The sequence below is a fragment of the Micrasema longulum genome, unplaced genomic scaffold, assembly GCF_059751315.1.
Source record: "Micrasema longulum isolate JH-2025_06_02 unplaced genomic scaffold, ASM5975131v1 h1tg000420l, whole genome shotgun sequence".
Classification (NCBI taxonomy): Eukaryota; Metazoa; Arthropoda; class Insecta; order Trichoptera; family Brachycentridae; genus Micrasema; species Micrasema longulum.
In genome coordinates, this window is record NW_028277620.1 from 238,976 (window position 1) to 259,505 (window position 20,530).

The following is a 20,530-nucleotide window of genomic DNA, read 5'->3' on the forward strand; positions in this document are numbered from 1 at the left end:
ACCATAATTTCTTCCAGTTTAAGGTTACTCACTGTGTAAGCAGGAGGCATGGAATCACCAAATAAAGACTAGTATTGGAAGATACTGGAAGAAATTATATAAAAAATAGGTCTTTTGCTTTATTTGTGTAATAATATTACAACACCAAGGCCTCTGATTGAAAGAATAATTATTTGGATATTATGATTAGCCGGCAGCCTTTACTAGTCCACCTATATTTAATGTATTGTTTTTTTGTCTACCTTTAAAAAAGCATCCAAACGGTTTTTAAACTGGTTGACCGAAATGGAATGGACAATTAGACTCGGCAATTTATTGCAGTCTGATGCCGCACTTCAATAAAGTGCATAATATATTGCGCTTCTGAATTACCTTATTTCAGCACAAAGATGCCAAGGTTACCAGGTTATAGAGAGCTCCGAAAAATTTCCGTAAATGCGGGCACCGCCAAGGAGGCTTATGTCCTCAGAGGCGGTGTGCGGTGTGTAGTGGGCAAGCTGTATAAACTGGTTCCGTCTACTTTTTGTAAATATTCATCATTGCAAATGAGTGAGTTATTAGGAAATAAATAAATACGCAAAATATTGATGGAGGGAATTTTTTTTTGAGGAAAAATAAAGAATTTTTTATATTTGGAAAATACTTGTTTATTAAACATTAAAATATATTTATCAAACAATTTTGATTTATTTCTTAATATATTTACAATATAAATTTATTAAGTAGTAATATTGTCACAATGTAATATAGGGCGACCAGTCCTATGAGCTCATTTTACAGTACATGTATTATTATAATGATTATGTTTTGATCATACACAAGTCTAGTGTTTTGTCTTTTGATTTTATGATTTTTCAAAATATTTTGTCAAAGGCACAAACTATTGAATAAATAACAACCTAAAATTAGAGGATTTCTGGTCAAAACAATGATTTAGTATGAAATTATGTTGATTTTAGTTCAGTTCAGCTCAATACAGAGGTGTTTTCAGTTAGTAGCTATCCGACTTTCGTCAGGGGCGGTTCTTTCGCCCGCGCTGGGAGCATGAGCTAATGAGTTTTATCATGTTTTTAGCAGTTAGATAAAAAATATTATCGCTTTTGATTTCAGGTATAAATAATAATTGAATCAATTGCATATGAATATTGCAATTTTTATAAGGGAAAGGTTAACAATGCACAATAGTAATATAATTAGACTATTCTATTTTGGAATACCCTACATTGCTCTTTTACTTAATGTATAACATATTATGAAAGTGATAGTGAATGAATTTCACTACCATTTTTTTAAGTATTTTGTTGTCATGTTAATTTTTTTGATAAAATGAGGGCATAATAAATAGTAAACAATTAATTTTTTTGAAATCCCGAATCGATTTTTATCCAATAAAGTTTGGTATATATTTTTACATAGTACTGCGTGGAATCCATCTCTTGAGTAAAAAGAAATGGGCTTGCCACAGTAAAGCAGCAAATTAAATATAATGTAGCAATTTTTATACTTAAAATAATTAAGGGGATGAATAAAATAAAAACAATAATGAAATTTAACCAACAATGTCATGCATATGAAACAAGGGATAAAAAAGATAAGATTACCAATGAGGAGAAAAACAGAATCTCAAAACTCATTGTACAAGGGATTTCAATGAATATAATATCAAAATATAGGATACAACCAAAATGTCAAAATACTGTAAAATATTAGGAGGACCCCAAAGCAATCTAATTTTTTTAGACGCTCCGTTTCAGTCAGTTTGTGAACGGACACGGTGCAAGAAACAGGTGATTTTTAATATTATTTTTGGAAATAATTCATTAGTTTTGGATCCCCGTAATACAACAGTCGGCCACCCTACAATATAATGCTCACAGCTCATAATAACAACTTAGTACAATTCATAATCCTATGTTTAAAACATTTGAACATATCAAATAGGAATGAAAGTGAAACCAATTAAGTATTTATATAAATTTGTGACGTGTAAATAAAAAATGTTAAAAATATAATAAGTAAAAAAATCACAAAGATAGAACCAATACCTCCTACACTTACGGCAACGCCATACTGAACTGAATTGAAATTTCAGTTATCATAAAAGTGTGAAACAGTTGTGCCGCGATGTAAATGACAGTTTAAATTCTGTGTTACCATACTATAAAAAGTGATAACATATAAACAAAATTTCCCAATATTTAGGGAAAAAATCATTGCATGCATTTTATAAAAATTCAAATTTATATTTTCGTGTTTTTAAGGTTAAGTACCTTAAGTACAAGTTATCAACTATCAAATATCCAAATTTAGTAAATGAGGTCTAGAATTCCAACCGTCCATGCGCTCAGTAGCTGCAAGACTTGTTGTATTCTAGCTTCTATTTTTATAAATTAGTTTTTTGTTTTTTTTTTTTTGAATATCACTAAATCTCTAAACTTTATTGTCAAATAAAAAATAAAAAATAAAACCCATTAAATTGGCCCTACTGTAGATTGACAGTTGTCATCAATAGTGACGACATAACTTTGTAGTAAAGGAGTGATTTATATTGACACATGAAAAATCATTAGTATCTGGCATGTTTTTTTTTTTTTTATACAATGCTTGACATATAAATCAACATAAATATATAAAATCAGCTTTAAAACTAAAATAATCCTGATTATTAACGACGTTCTTACAAGGTTACATCATTTTGCAAAAACGTTAGAGATGGGACAAATTGATCAATGTAAAAAATAAATAAAAAAAAAAATTCATTTGATGCTTTTCATGAAAAAAGTATAAATGTCTTATTTTTTGGTGAATAATTGTGTTAAACACACTATAATATTTTTGTTTTTGCGTTTTTATATCAATTTTCGGATGGAGAGTTTCATGATTGCATGAAAAAACTGATAAAATCGATTTGATCAGTGATCAGTAATTTACCATCACTATTGAAATTAGTTTGGCAGCTGTCATTTTAATCAAGCTAAATTTTAAGGACTATAGGTGTTCAAATTTTATTTGTACAACTACATAAAATATATACATTACACTCAAATAACATATTAGATAAACAAATTCGGTACATCGTGTTTATAAGTTGAAGGAAGGTATTGGGTCCATTCAATATATATATTGTATCAAAATAAATAAAAAAAATAATTGATCTTAAATAACAACCATGAAACACACAACACAATATTAATTTTTGTCCAGCAACATAAATTAAGTCACATATTGATTTAAATGAATTATGTCAAAGCGAGCAATTTTAAGATTGCATATGAATATATTTGGGAATGAAAAAGTTCAGTGCCACAAGAAATTGGATATAAAAATGCTTTCTCACATCTGGTAAAAATTAAAGCATTTAATTGTACAGCCAAGTTTCTCAAAAATGTACAAAAAAATTATTCAAAACGGTTTTTAAAAAAATGGGATAAAAGTTCTTGGTGTGACAGAGTAGAGCGGGCGTGGGATAGTTAGTCTTCGCATCCGTCTAAAGCTCCTCCATCACGAACCTCGGCTGCTGGGCTTGGTCCTCGACGCCACCCTCATCCTCCTGCGGGGGTGGGATCCCCCCCCAGCCGTAGGGGTCCGCGCCGTGAAGGGCGGCGTGCTCGCGCTGCTTCTCCGGAGTCCAGTCGCGGTCTTCGGCGTTCGGCAGCATCCACTCCTGGCACAGTTTGAGGTGGGTGCCGCACACCTGGGGAACAGAGACACGTTGAGATTTATATAATACGGCGAAACCTCGCATCACGAGCATAATTCGTTCCAGAATCTTACTCATTATGAAAAAAACTCGTAAAAAGTCAAGTAAACTTCAGTCGTCATCAACAAACTACATTAATTTTTTATTATTTATTCTTTTTCTTCACGTGTCATGTCGGGTCCCCCCGACGTTGACGATCACTCGGGAGAAAGCCTCCCTATCCTGAGCAGTGCGAAACAGCTAGTCCACAGTTCTAATCCTGGTCCATGCTCGGATGTTTCGAAGCCAGGAAAGCTGTTTTCTTCCGACCTCTCTACGTCCCTCGATCTTCCCCTTCGTGACAAGCTGAAGAATAGCATATTTATCACCTCTCAACGCATGGCCAAAATATGAAATCTTACGGAGCTTAGCAGTGGTGAATAGTCTTTTATTAGTAGTGGCTCTACGTAATACTTCATTGTTGGTTATCATATCGGTCCAAGATATTCTTAATGGTGGATTCACATTTCAAATGCTTCAAGGCGGTCTATAATATTAACTTTTAGAGTCCACGCCTCTACACCGTACAGTAAGACAGACGATATATAACATTTGACCATTCGTTGTCTCAGCTTAAGGTTTAAATTATCGTCACAAAGAAAACGATTCATTTTGTTAAACCCTGTTCGGGCTGCTTCTATTCTGCATTTTATCTCAATGTCGGGGTCTAGATTTTATGTGATGATACTGCCTAAGTACCTAAACTATTTATTACTGTTTATTAGTGGCATAATTTTATTTTTAAAATTTATAATTTTGAATTCCTAGTGAAAACGGCCATTATATTGACCACGCCCACAATACATCACGATTCGGTTAAATTTTGGACTTAGTTTGTGACCGTTTAAATTTAAATAGAACATCGTTACGAATCATGGTCATGTCATGGTCACGTCCATGTCATGGTCATGTCATGTCATGTCATGGTCATGTCATGTCATGTCATGGTCGTGTCATGTCATGCCATGGTCATGTCATGTCATGTCATGTAATGTCATGTAATGTCATGGTCATGGCCATGTCATGGTCGTGTCATGTCATGTCATGCCATGGTCATCTCATGTCATGTCATGTAATGTCATGTAATGTCATGTCATGTAATGTAATGTAATGTAATGTCATGTCATGTCATGTCATGTCATGTCATGTCATGTCATGTCATGTCATGTCATGTAATGAAATGTAATGTCATGTAATGTCATGTAATGTCATGTCATGTAATGTAATGTCATGTCATGTCATGTCATGTAATGTAATGTCATGTCATGTCATGGTCATGATATGGTCATGGTCATATCAGGTCATGTCATGGTCATGTCATGGTCATTGCATGGTCATGTCATGGTCACCATATTTATATGCTATAAACTTATAAATCATTAAAAAAGGAAATGGCCCATGCTCAGACGCTGAAGTCTTGAGGACATTGTTTATAAATTATGTTATAGATTTATTTTATGATGTATTTTTCAAAGTGTATTTTTGTGATAAAATTTTTATGTAAATATATGTACGGAAAAATAAAGAAATAAAAAATATAAAAAGTAGAGACATATTCTTAACAATTTGATTTCAAAAGTAATATATGAAAACATTTCTCCACAATATCCATATTGATTTTGATAACACAATTAATTTTTCTACGTCCATTTCACATATTTTTATTGGTATTCGTAGTGTGTGATATTTCCCTATTGTGCTAATTTTCCACCTGAGTACAGCCAAAAATCCGACACATCCGGACCGCAGATTTTGGCCAAAAAAATAATAGGTAAATAATTTTAAAAAATAAAGTTTACCTCTTCCTTTCCATCAGGCATGGTATTCCCCTTCCTCTTACTGTACAAGTCCACAATGAAGTCTTCATTCTCGCCCATCAGGCCGTCACACTGCAAACGAAAACACATCAGTTTCCATGTTCTCGATGGTTATCTCCACAGCGTCAGCACAGACTGTTTTACCTCCCGGCTTGCATAGCCGACCTGCTCTGATCATGCCGGTAGGAGAGCAGTCCGGCAGCTGAACACTATCACTTGGAGATCGACATCTTTCACATCAATAAAACAATTAAGTCTCCGTGAAAGGAGTGTTAGAAGCAACTGGTCTGTTAGGAAGAGCTGGCGCGAACAATACATCTACACATTGCGCTTGTGTACGGAGACTGGACTGTTATAGGAAGTTTTACGAAACGTCGAAACAAATCCAACGCACACGGTATCACCCAAAAAATAAACAAATTGATAACAGTGACCGTGAAAACCTTCGTACCTATTAATTTAATTTTCTTTTATTTAGGAAACATACAGTAACTGTGCTGTATGTTTCCTAAATAACTGCAAATTTACTGAACAAAGTTTAATATTTTACACAATTAGACTTAACTCTAATGGACCAGTGAAGTTTCCATATTATAAAGCAATTATATGTAAGGTTAATTATGAAAGTATAAAAAAGAGAAAGAAAAAGAAAGCATAAATGAAAGTTGTTTAAAATTTAAATTTAAGTAAAAAAAGATATTTTAAAGTTTGTAGTTTGTAGTGAGTATTTACAAATGGAAATTATAATAAAAATGAAGAAAATTTGTAAGAGTAATTAAAAATTAAGAATTGAAATAAAGAATGAAAAACTTGCTCAGATGTAAAAATAAAATAAAATAGTATTAACAATTCAAAAAAAAAAGGAAAAACATAAATATACACATACATATTTTAAGGGATTCAAAGAAACAATGAGAAGAATCTTTAAGTGAAATATAAGACAGTAAATTTAGGTCAATTTAAAAAACATCTTTAAAATTAATGACACATTATAGTAAGAGCAGCAATATATTGATTTTATATACATATATAATATAAGTAATTAAAAGTAGTTTCAAAGTATAAAAACATGCCAATGCAGCAGAGAAATAACAAGTATAGCAAGTAATCTTTAAACTTTGGAAAAGCAATTTAAGGAGAAGATTTTAAACCAAGAGAAGTCGATAAAATTTCATTAAAGCGATTTAGTAGTAATACAAATTTCAAAAGAGAAATTTGATTTATAATAATAATAATATTATGTATTCATGGTCTGTCTGTGCGGAAGGAAAATCAATAATATGAAAAATAACATGTATCAACACTTACATAAAACTCTAAACTCTTGTTGAGATCCTCGTCAGTTACAAAATCAGTCATGGAGAAATCATTGTTCATCTTCCCGTCGACCATCATCTGCATAATGGCGAGCTTCTGTGTCGCCTTGTAGCGAACTCGCACGTAGTCGCTCATAGATTTGCCTACAAAAATATAAATATCTATTTTTAAGAACATAAGCACTTGGAAGTGTGACGGATAAAACTTGTTTACTGCCAAGGACTAGGGGAGCATGGGTAACAGTGGATCATGGGTTAGAGTGGATCGTGGATAATGTTTTTGTTTTTATATGGTAGATTACCAAAAAACTCTATTTTTTCGCTACAAAATGAATGACCAGAATCTGATACGAACGTCAAATGTTAAGGATCTGGGCGTTAGATTTGTGAGTACCCTGACATTTCATAAACACATAGAGACGATCAGTGGTAATGCATTGAAGATGTTGGGATTCGTTCTGCGTACTGCCAGGGTTTTTGAAAATACCCGCGTACTGAGAGCTCTTTACAACTCCTTGGTGCGACAAAGTAGACTCGAGAGTGGCTCGATGATTTGGGGGCCACATGAACTGAAGTACTCTCTTATGATAGAGAAAATCCAAAAGAAGTTTCTGAGATATCTCTACCATGAGAGAGTGCAGGTATTATCCTCGGCTCTACCCGGCCGAGTTCCTCCAGGGTATGCTCGGCTACAACAGTTAAGAGACTAGAAGGAATGTGTATTTGACTACACATTTTTATCGATTGTTGCGCGGTATTGTCGATAATCCTGAGATTATGATGAGCATTGGTTTGTATGTTCCTGATAATAACCTAAGACAGCGTCGGCATAGATTGTTTCATATTCCGATATACAGGACCAACCTGCCGATGGTTATGCTTGTTGGAAGAGCTTCCGCTATGCTGAACAACATCGCTCTGGATGTTGATCTGTTCCATGTGTCCGAAGGGGTTTTCCAGAGCAGGATTCTCCTACTACTTTGACATGAATCTCTTTCATGTATTTTTTTCTATTTATAATATGTACGTATTAAATGTATATTTTATATTTAAATAAATGAATTGAATTGAATTACAATATTTGAGTTTGTCCAAATGTTCGTAGACAAATGACTGGATTTCACCCCCTCGGGAGTCATTAAGATTAACAAATTACAACAGGGATGGAGAATACCTTAAATAAGGGAACAGGGAACAAGGGCCACTTAAACCAGCCAATGACAGATCATAAGCCCTGTAGATGCCTGGACTTCCATATTCCCTTATTTAAGGTATTCTCCATCCCTGGTGTAATTTGTTAATCTTGATGACTCCCGAGGGGTTGAAAAAGAAATGAAAAATCCAGTCTTTTGACAAACATTTGGACATTTGGACAAACTCAAATATTGTAATGAAACCAACTGGTCCAAGAAGAAGTTTAAAAATTGAAAAATCGTTTTCGGGCGTTGCCTAGTATGTGAAATAATTCAGTAGGATGAATTTCTTTACAACTAAAGGTTTCAGCGCTTTAACTTCACTAAAATCAACAAATGGAAGAATTGAAGAAATATGGATGTTCAAACATAGGCAAAATGGTGAATGTTACACAGTGTGTAAAGTAGCCACTTAAACCAGCCAATGACAGGTCATAAGCCCTGTAAATGCCTAGACTTCCATATTCAAGGTATTCTTTTTTTTTTTTCACCACATCAGGCCAGAAGGCCTAATTACAGTGGTGAATTACATCACAGAGCACCCAGGCTTGAGAAAAATCACATTTTAATTTTTGTGTTCTCACCGGGAATCAAACCCGGAACCTTCCGTACGTATGTCAAGCGTCTTGACCACTACGCCACGGAGGCCGCCATCCCTTCTCCATCCCTGTTATAATTTGTTTATTATATGGTAGAGTTGGCTCTGCAATATTCAGCCATTTTACTCGAAAAAATATAATAATATTATTATTGAAAGTAGTCGATGTAAATTCTAAATAACGCGAATCCTTTGTAAAGAATTTTAAAAAATGGAAAAAGTAATTAACCATTCCATAAAAGCTTAAAATTTATTTATGCAATGTGCGGAGAGGCCCCTAGAACGCATCCGAGTGAGTGGGGTGGGCTTCAAATGTCATGGTATACTTACAAATGGTGTCAAGCATCTCTGACAGGTGAACCTGGGATTTAGACAGAGGGACTTTGTTCTGGTGAATGTTGCCAGACTCGTCCAGTCTATAATTGCCAATCTAGAAAAAATAATGGTCAATATAAAGCACCTTTTTGAAATATTTTTTAATTTTGACAGCCGACTGACGCCGGCCATCATTGTCATCGCACCCCTGAACTCACCCGATGCTGCATAGGGCACTGCATTTGTACAGTAAATGCGTCGTATATCGATCATCTGTTTAGTATAATTTATTTATTTATTTATTAACGGACATTGTCCATGTATACAATTTATAAGGTTTAAATATTACAATAAAAGAATAGTTTAAAACATTTTTTAAAAAAAAGAAAGAAGCATTGACAAACATAAGGGACATCGAGACAAGATCTGGACTATTTATTTAGTGCTCGTTTAAATCGTTGTAAGCTTAAACCAAAAAAGTCCAGATCCTGTCTTGAGTTAACAATACGACAAAGGCGGGTCATTGGAGAATTTAGGCCATAGTTTGTTCTATGCTGATATTATTATTTAACACTTTATATTGATTTATTTATACTTTTACACTGTTTGTATTCTTTTTTTTAGACAGAATAATGTCCCCTCACTGGGGTGTCCCGTGCCAAGGGAAACATTTTACAAAATGTGAAACATGCCTTAAATTAGCTATTTAACAAAGTTAACATAATAATAACAATAAAAAAAACTTAATTAATCCAATTAACCTAATTATCATTAATATAATAAACAATATAAACTAAAATAATTGTAAAAAACATTACCAATTTATATAGACCAATAGAACAAATTTCATAAACAGTACACACATTTTACCTATTTGGCTTGATCCACTCATCGATCCGTGTGCAACCCACCTCCACTATCCATTTCCTAATAGCAATTTTATAATGTCAGAACTTACTAATTGTCCTTATGGATAATGGAAGTGGATTGTACACTTTAACCGAGTAGTAGGCCAATCCTCTTTGACCAAAGGTTGTATTTATTTTGTTATTTTTTTGCAGCATCAGGGTGGAGTGTCTAGTAACTCTTGTATTTGTAACGGAAGATAGATAGTAATGTTTATGTGCGTATAGTAACAGAGTTTTTACATAAAGTTGTTTTATAGATTTTACATAAAAAATTTCAAATATACCGAGGGAGCTAGTTCTGATTGGGACTCTAAGGATAATTTTTATTAAAGCTTTTTGTGCAATATTATTTGCTTGATCAGTGTGTCATTTGCACATCCCCATCCAATTATCCCATATACATTTACAATATAATACTATTGTACTACATAATAAATGTGCACTGCTGTGAATATTTTTGTAAGATATTTTTTGTAAAAGGTTAATTGAACCGTCGATGTATTAATAAATAAATATATGTACATATAAGGGCGGGCATATTGCCTTAAGGCAATTTTTTCTTACCTACCCAAACCTTTCAGGATGTTTAAACGTAGGCAGAATGGTGAATGTTACACAGTGGGTAAAAAGACCACTGAAACCAGCCAACGCAGGTCTACCAATGAACAAAATGACTCGCCTACAGTCTGTATTGAATGCTGCAGCGAGACTTATTTTCGGAATCTCTAAGTTGTCATATCACTCCACTACTTCAGGAATTACGCTGGCTACATTTTCCATAGAATACAAACTCTGTTGGCCTATGTATAAATCACTGCACAACTCTGCTCCGGAATATCTAAGGGAACTCTGCAATCCGGATGAACTAGCTGACAGGTGTCTTATGCTTAGATCAGCTACGTCTACAGTGAGAGAAAAAGTTATTATACCTCTATGCAAACAGCGCACTAAATTCGGTTAACGGGCATTTGCGGTCGCAGGCCCTATGGCATGGAATGCTCTCCCAGCAGAGGTGCAAGGCTGTGAGAGTGAAGTGATGTTTCCGAAGAAGCTTAAAACCCACATGTTTTCAAGCCATTTGAATAAATCCGTAGCATGTAATAACAAAATTAATTGTTGTAATTAAATTACAAAATAAATTGTTTTAATTAAATTATAAAATAAATTGTTTTAATTAAATTACAAAATAGTTTGTTTTTATTAAATAATAAAACAAATTGTTTTCATTAAAGTACAAATTTAAAAACTTCAATTAAATTTATTATTTTACTACTACCATCATGCCATTTCACCGTAGGGGTAGGCAGAGAGAATGGACCGCCACACAAGTCTATCCTGGCATACATTCCTAGCTTCTTCCACATTCATGCATCTTGTCATACATGCCCTTCGTTTCTGTCTGCTTTTGTCATGACCAGACTTAAGAGTTTGGTTTATCTGATCATGCCACGTCTTCCTCGGTCGTCCTCATCTCACGTTACAGTTCATTTTCGCCATATATACTTGTTTTACCATTCTTTCGTCGTCCATTCGTTCTACAAGACCAAACCATCTCAGAGACCCTTTCTTAATCTTATCAATTGTACTTGACTCAGATTTACACTCTCGCCTGATTTCATCATTCGTAACCTTAACGTTAAATTTATTTATCTATAGAATCACTTTGTAAAGCGTCCCTTGAGGTATTATATAACGGAAATAGCGCTATATAAGTTAGCCATGATAATAATAATAGAGACAGGTCACAAGCCCTGTAAATGCCTAGACTTCCATATACCCTTCTCAAAAATGTTTTCCCTCTCTGTTGCAACCAATTTAGAACTAAATATCTCCCTATGGAGGAAATCCAGCTTGTCTGCAAGCGTTTGGACATACTCAAAACATTTTTTAATAAATAATGTACTTACTTCAACAGTTTTCTTTGGGTCAATTTGTTTAATAGCTTTCTCTAATTCATCTACAGCACTGCGACACACTGGAAAATATAAATAACAATTCATTGCAAATCATACCATAATACAATGAGAAAGTTGACAGTTTTAAAAAATATATATATATGTTAATAATAAAACCAAACTGAGACAAAAAAAAAATTTCTTTGTGTATCGTATTATCATCACAATGCATTTTAAAAGTTTTGTAATTTTAAAAAGCCCCACAGAATCTTAAAAACTACACGAGTCGAGTTCTGGTCGGCGAGCAATCAAAACACACACCTGAACAATGAAACTTAACTGACAAGCAGCAAAGAAAACATTGGTTTGACTGACATTTACTGTACGAACTGCTGACTTGCAGGCATTCTACGACACCATTCGAAATGATCAGATTAGTTTTTAGGAACGACAAACAATTCGTTTTGCTTCTGACGTTTAAAAATTGAATCATTTATTATTTATTTATTAAATCATACAATTTTTTTTGTACTCCCAGGAGTTACAACAAACTCATTTTGGGACAGAATAATATTTACATAAAGGTATGGTAATAATAATAATAATATAGTAACAAGTAATGATATAGCAACAAGTAATAATATGTACATAAAACTGAAATAAGATAGCAAACAAATATTCACGTACGTGGAGATAAATTACAAATACAGAGAAATTTAAACAATCCAAAATAAAATTAAATATTTACTTATTGTAAGTAAGAAATATCCGAGGAAAAAGAAGAACTTAAAACTAAATTTCACCTTCCACGTACCCCCTCAAGTAGTAATTTTTTAAATGAATACAGTCATTATTTGGCATTCTATAGGACTCCGGTAGCCTGTTGTACTCGCTACAAGCAAGGTACAGCAGAGACCTTAGACCATACCTTGTCGTGCGTGATCCATGTACGTGAATATTTTGACTCTGTCGCGTATTATACTGATGGACGTCACGATTAAAGGTATAGCCAATATTAGTGAGAGAGTCTTTGTACCCAAAATTTGCTGATTTGCTAAGCGTCAAGATTGCAACCCCAGAAGCCTGAAATTTGTTGTCGGTTGGGATTATGATCGCCCATGGTTGCCACAACAACACTATAATTAATTGGCTCTTCCAAACACGTGGTTACATAAACCTGTGATGTTGCAAAACAGTTAATTTTTATAATCATTTAACTCTCCCTTCCCGGTGATGTGTAGCTAGTGCACATTGCATCTAATAACTTTAATATCTCCATAAATATCATAAATTCTGGGTTAAGATTTTCCGTATTCCTCCATTATCCATTTATGTATCGGTTAAAAAATACTTTTAGAATAATTGATGCTTATTAGGAACGGAAAAATCATTTTATCACAAATCGGGGATAAATCACCGATACAATAAAAAGTTTACCAATGTGTGGCACATCAAATAGTATGAAATAAAAGAGTCCCGAACCGAGTTGTGGTCTTGTGGTAGTATTGTGGACTCACGGGCCAAAGGTACGAGGTTCAAATTACTTTCGTAATGGTCTGAAAATTTTTAATACTTAAGTAAATAATAAGAACTTAAGTATTCGTCTTTTTTTTAAAACAATAAAAATACAATTGTCTCACACACTCTTTACGTCTCACTCTCGATACTACAGGTATATTCGGGAGCGAGGGAGACAATTTCACGCACCACACGTGCGAAAATCAAAGTTGCCAGTACTTCTACCAGACGCCAGTCGACCAGTTAGTACCTCTTCGGATTTTGTTAGGGATGGGTTTTTCACCCGCTCTGCGGACATGAGCTAATGGCTCTTTCATGTTTTTAACAATTAGTGAAAAGTTCTACTACTTTTGACCACATGTATTTCACAATAAATATATATGTTTTTTTACAGTATACATAAGAGGTAAAGTAGAGTATTAAGAAATAAAGGATAATTACATAGAAATTTAATACATATTAATAGTAAAAATAGTAAACAATAATCCTACAAAGGTATGGCCTGTTCGTGAATATACAAGAAATGTAGATCACTTTTTGCTCCTATAATAAATATACATTTTTAATATTTTTGTGTAACATAAAGGGAAAAGAAAATATTCTGTAAAAGATTCTAAGGTATTTTTTTATGTTTTATAGGAATTAAAAAAGGAAATAAAAAATATAAAAAAACATAAAAATAATAGGGGCAACAAAATATATCAAAATATATATAGAAAAGAAGAGTTCATATCTTTAGTTTGAATCCAGGATAGTGCGTGTTTTTCAAAAGAAGGAAAATTTTGAAAGTTTGGGATCAATGAAATATCAGTAAAAAGGGAATTAAATATTTTTGGGCCTATAATGTGCTAGCTTCGTTTTACAATGTGGTATTTCTAACACACGATTCCTTCTTTGACTTGATCTATTTGAATTACTTGATTAATGATTAATTCATAGTTAATTAATAATAATTCATAGTTAATTCACAGTTATTTAAAACTATTTTTTGACAGTTTTTTTCGTAGGAGATTATCAAGGTGATGTGGCAAAAAACGACTACAGGTGGCCAGGTATGTTTTGACAGGTAAGATTTTAAAACTATTTTGGACAAATACAATGATTTGTTTCTTAAGAGAATCGTATACAAACCACTATGGCGGTGCTTCTTTAACTGTGATCATCGACAAAGGATATATATATGACTGTTATAAAAGAAAATCAGTGAATTAAACAATAAGAGACTGAATAAAAACTTACCTAAACACATCAAATTATCCGGGTCAATTTTAGCGGAACTGTGCGCGGTGAATAGAGCTAATACTAAAAAACATGGAACTAACGTTTTCATTTTAAGTTTCTTTAATAATATTTCTACCTATAAACAGTTTCCGAGAAATTGATCCAACGTAATTTTGAAAAAGTAAAATACGTGTATACTTGTTATCAGAATTGTCAAAATACACGATCCCGCTTTTGATTGGCAAGTTTGTAACCAATGGGACGGTCAGATTTTTTTATTGCGGCCTTATCGAGAACTAATTCTTTAAAATAAAGCGGGAAAATAAATATGACAAAGTTTTGATAAACGACCCAATAATAAATGAGGCATAGAGGCCTTCGAGATATGGTGCTACAGAAAAATATTAGGAATTTGCTGGAGAGACCACATCACTAATGGCGAGGTTCTCAATAAAATCGAAGAAGGTAGCCACCTAATCAAAACCATCTCAGAGAGGCGAGCCCGATGGATCGGCCACATTATGCGCCATGAGGGTCTCTTGCACGACATCATAGAGGGAATGGCTGAAGGGACCAATTATAGAGGGCGCCCCCGACGGGAATATTTAGAGCAAGTGTGCGAAGATTTTAACTGCGCCTCTTATGTGGAGCTGAAGAGGGCTGCAGAAAATAGAGACCAATGGAGGACGAGATGCAGGACTTTGCTGCAAACCAATTCCCAGGATTGAGACTGCAAAGAAAGAATAAATAATAAACGTTAAAATCAAAACTTTTTTTTTCAAAAAAAAAGTATAAAACAATGCTTTGTAAAGCTCGAGAGTGCTGTTTGTATTTGTATGAATAAATAAATAAATATATTTTTGTTTATTGAATCGGCATTTACTTCGTAGCACTTCAGTTTAATTTATTATGAAAATAAAACTTTGTTATTAGTGTAACATAATTTTTATTATTTTACAAGAACACTACTACAGTTTCAGGAGCGCACTCCGCCCATCATCGGGTGATATAAAACTAATATAGTAAACAAAATATTGTTCACGATGTCATAGAATTTAAACGAAAAATAAACAAATTAATCTAATAATACTAATCTAAGGTGTTTGCATATGTATGGATAGTTATCTAAAGTACAGATATGAAAACATGTTCAATGAGGGAAAGAACGTTTAGTACAATTTATTTCTTAAAATTTAGCACATAAGTGGAAGTTACGATGATTAATACTAAGATTTAATCAGTAGGAAGACATTACTTGGCTAAGAAAGTGTTAACAGACGCGAGTCTACATGGGTAAATGGAGTGTGGGGGGTCGCTAAGGGAACATTATCAATAAAGGCGAGGAGTGATTACATGTGTGATTATTAATTAAATTGTTCTCAGAATATTTTTTTTTGTGGATTTCTGTTATTTCTAGATTATTCATATTTCTACATTTGTTATTTACTTGCTATCAAGTGCTCTCCCGAAACTGTAGTAGTGTTCTTGTAAAATAATAAAAATTGTGTAACACTAATACAAAGTTTTATTTTCACAATAATTTAAATACATTTATTTTTTTAAACGCCATATCCAGGGCCCTCTTACGCCATGCTTAGGCTTTTAGAACGAGGCTCTTAGGCAGATAGAGTTTGGGGCTTTTAGAAAGGGGCCCTTTCAGAATTTTCAAGGCCCTCATCAAGACAGGGGCTTTGCATACAGACCTCGTCTCGTTTCCGAAAGGGATTTGAAATGGGTGAAGGATTTTTACCTTGTAGACAATGAGGGGGGGGTTTAGAGCGGCAGTTTATTCAATATAATGCAAAACTTCATGATTGCCATTCGTATAAATATTTTTAATTATTATTTATTTTGATATTTTATTTTCAACATCCAGTAAGCTTCTCCAATCCGCGGCATGCATCTATCTTTCTGACTCCCCATAAGCAATGTCATAAAAGAGCGAGGTCTACACCTTCCGCAACTTGACAACACTCCCGCTTTTCCACGATTCTGGCAAAAAGTTATGGACCTTCTTGCCAACGTAATAGTATTGTCTCGATGCCAGAACAGTGTTGACCCCTTCACTTAGTATCAGCTCCATATTGGAGTATCTTGTATTATACAAGGCATGTTACAAAAAGTTCATCTAGCATCTCTAGGATGAGCTAAATCTATCTCAGTTAGTTTGTTTTCTTTTAATTTTTCATCATATAAATAGTGACACAAGTAATTCTAAGTACATAAGTATAGTTCCTGACGATAAGAACATATTTATTGCAGTAAAACAAGTCTTGCTGGGCAGTCACCGACAATGATATTTAGACTTTCAGCACCACAGTCACAAACCGGTGAAAGTATCTTTCCCCATTTTTGTATCATTTGTCGGGTTGTGGTCCTGTGGCTAGTGTCTCGGACTCACGGATCAAAGGTCCGTGGTTCGAATTCCACTCTACCCCAACTTGATTCCTATTTTCTAATAGTGAGTTATTTACAACTCGTTGAAAATGGCCCACAAAATTAAATATTTGGGTAAATCAACAGAGGAGGAGATTTAAAAACATATAAATATATTGTAGAACAATGCGTTATAATTTTATTTTTCCACACAAACACTAGTACAACTTATGTAAAAACAACAATACTTTTTTATTGTGTACGCAGACATTTGGTAGAATTTCATATTTAATTTGGTAATGTTTCTACAATAAAACACGTTTATTGGATTTTCATTCTGCTTTATTTTTTTAAATAAACAAGATATACAACATACACGTCGATTATTTTTACTCTTGACATGTCCATCTTGTCTTATATCTAAAATTTTAGCTTCTTGGAACAATTGGAAATTTGATGGACTTGATCCTGCCATGTCGTTATCGGTCATTCTCGTTTTCTGCATCCGTCAACATTCGCATTGTAGATCCTTTCAGTCGTTCTTTCGCTGTCCATTTGCTTTACATTTCCAAACCAACGCAGCACCCTTTTCTTGATTCTGTCGATAATGCATGTCTCAAGCCTTACATAATCTCGACATTTGTGCACCTATCATTCATCATTATACCACACTTTTGCCTGAGAGATCGCATTTCGACAGTATTTAACCCACTTTCATAATTATTTTTCCAATTCCATACTTCGCTCCCATACATTAGAGTTGGTACTAGAACTCCATTGTGAACTGATAGTTTAGCCTCCTGCGACAAACATTTGTTTGCCAAAGTAGATTTCAGTGCACCGTTCACCCTGTTCCCAGCACTCACTCTCCTTTCAATATCAGTTATTCATAATAATAGCAATTACCGTATTTACCTGCAGCAATAAATACTGTTAGGTGAATTTATAATTATTTTCAAATTATTGTTTTCAAAAATCTTCAAATTTAATGTTGCAAATACATTTTTGTGGTTTCGTATCTCTCGTTCATTTTATGAACAGCCAAAGATGTTTAATGCGGATTTGACATCATGATCAATATCTGAACAGACATTGTTTCCGCTCTCCAGAAGCGGAACATTGGACGAGTCCATTATTTGAATGATATTATAAAAAATGCCTTAAAACCTAAAAATAACTAAACACGTGCTGATTTCTTTTTCATAAATTTGTTAAAAAACTAAAAACTTACTGTTTCTCTTCATAATTTTTATATTGTTTGATTTTCATAGAATGGAATGGAAGCTGCCAACAAATGTTATTAAAAATAGACTCGTCCGATATATCTCGCTTCGGCTGCGTTCGTCAGTTCTTGTTCGGTCAGCTACCGATTGGGACGTTTCGTGCTTAAAATGTGTTTTCTCTTAATACAACATTATAGAATTTCAAACAACCTATTAAATTCAATATTTGACGCTGATTTTGCAGAAACTGTGTTATCTTAGTGTTATTTAAGATCAGCAGCCCCTTTCTACAACGTTTGGAGGTAAGAATCACCTTATTGACAGATTGCATTTTTCGCAGTCTGTTTGCTAAGTCCTCTTTTACCCGATTTTTTAATGAAAAAAACTGTGAATTTATCTTTAAAATATGTTTAAACTGTGTATGTCGCGATTTTTCGGTCAAAATATCGTATTTTTCCTTTGTCGCCTAAGTGCGTAATCTGTCGAAAGTATGTGATATTGGTTCGATGCCCCATTTCTAGCCTTAAATTTCGTGCTCCGACGGTATTTTGATAAGTTATAGCGACAATAAGTGTTTTAATTTAATTTTTTGTGAAAATGTCGCTTTGGATGCGACGTTGCTCGTACGTCGGTGTAGTTGTGTGCTAGCATCTCGCTACTTGCCAACGCGTGTCACATTATTTTATACATATTGTAAATACTGAACCAAACTCCAGACGTTCGCTGCATACTTTTTAATTTTTGAAAGGAAAAAACCGTTCGACGCTTTAAAAGCTTCGTTAGATTATTTTTAAATCGGGCCCGCTGCAATATGTCGAATTAATTTACGAGACGTGCATTTTTGTCGATTTCGTGACATTTAAAAGTTTTCCTCGCACCTGACTTAAAAAAATGATTACATTTATTAGCGGTAACATAGGTGGTAGCTTTGTTTATCCGCCGGAGGTGTCCGACAATGGCCTTTACAGCGCGCCTACGTTAGGGCCGTGTTTCTTTTCTAGTTGGTTCGCCGCGAGCCCCTAAAACGTCGTGTCGATAAGGCCGAGAATCGTCCGCTTTGCGCAATGCCTCTTGTTTGCCTATCGATTTAGCTGACGGCCAATGGGAGAGCCGCTCTCGATTTTGCGCTGTTGCCGCGTGATTTTCGAATAACAGAACGGCGGGTTGTAAAAGTGTATCATCCGCGCCCAGGCGCGGGGTCTCCGCTCGCCCGATTCAGTGCGCGGTGCCGCCCGCTTCTTGTTGATAGGATCCCGCCCATTACGCGTGCCGTGGTGGTGAAAGCGAGCTGTGGACGGCCGCCCGCGCCCCCTGGAAGGAAGAATAATAATGTCCGCGTTTTGTGTCGAATTTAGTCGTTCAGCGCCGGCTGACACCTAATGTTTGTCATGACCTATTTTCGTCCAGAATCGGTCCTCCCACGATTGCCGATCATTTTTTCGACTGGCGCTCGTGACGAACGTAAATACAAACCTACATAACCTATGTAACACACGGTTTGTGCAATTTGTAGTCTCGCCGATTCCCGCGTTTTATTCGAGATTTTTCTTCCAAGTGGAGATTCGGAATCCGCCAAAGAACTACATTCGTTTATGGCCATGTTTATACGATTATGAACAGATCGTTTAGCGTGTATTTGCGGACACACCTCTTTAATTTTTTGACAGTCGCCGATGCGGCCGTCGAATTTTTCCGCATCTATGCTTACTACGGCTATTTATAATCTGATACATTCAAGACACATAATATAATAGTACTCTGAATAATTAAACTTTGTCTGCCTCGTAGAGTTGGCGTAAGCGCGTTCGGCAGCTAAATTGATACTCCGGGTTCGATTTCCCTCGAATAAAATAATATTTTCGCTGTTATATTTTACAGTAATATTTTGAGTTTGTCCAAATGTTTGAAGACAGTGACTGGATTTCACTCCCGATAGATTTATTAAGATCAACATATTACAATAGAGGAACATTTTCTATTCTTCTGTCTAGGCGTTAACAGGGCTTATGATAAACATTTCCATTTGCCCGTGTTTGAGCATCTATATCTCTTCAATTTGATTTTTGATTCAATGACAGGATTTCCATATTTCCTTCGCTGAAATGTTCTCCGTCTCTGTAGTAATAAATGTATTTTACAGCACTCAATTTATCTGAGGCGTAAGATACGCTGTAATTGATGCATTATGCAGTAGGGTCAGATGGGGAACAGTGTAACACATGGTTCACTGTAACATTAATAATATTTTCTTTATTTTTATTAATTACCATACTGTTTTTTTTGTTTCTAATTTGATAACAGTATTCATGGATTTTCTAGTAAATACAATTTTTTATTTTTTTTAATGTTATTAAATATTTGTATATAACCACTTACCGACTTTTCTATGTCCACCGGTTTTGAGACGTACC

At 34.4% G+C, this 20,530-nt stretch overlaps 2 protein-coding genes across 2 annotated transcripts in view; one reads left to right on the forward strand and one right to left on the reverse strand.

Moving 5' to 3' along the window:
• Window positions 1-2,832: 2,832 nt before the first annotated feature.
• Window positions 2,833-14,742, reverse strand: sel (canopy family protein seele). The gene is made up of 6 exons (XM_088226302.1): window positions 14,539-14,742; window positions 11,794-11,861; window positions 8,994-9,093; window positions 6,865-7,016; window positions 5,539-5,628; window positions 2,833-3,694 (listed from the first exon to the last, which is right to left on the reverse strand). The coding sequence occupies exons 1-6, from the start codon at window positions 14,627-14,629 to the stop codon at window positions 3,488-3,490; spliced, it is 708 nt and encodes a 235-aa protein (XP_088082428.1). The 5' UTR covers window positions 14,630-14,742; the 3' UTR covers window positions 2,833-3,487.
• A 3,553-nt stretch (window positions 14,743-18,295) lies between these two features.
• Sin3A (SIN3 transcription regulator family member A) overlaps window positions 18,296-20,530 on the forward strand; it is a 78,218-nt gene continuing 75,983 nt past the window's right edge. Inside the window, exon 1 of the mRNA XM_088226304.1 lies at window positions 18,296-18,421. The gene's annotated coding sequence lies outside the window, so the exon portion shown is untranslated. The remainder of the gene's footprint in view (window positions 18,422-20,530) is intronic.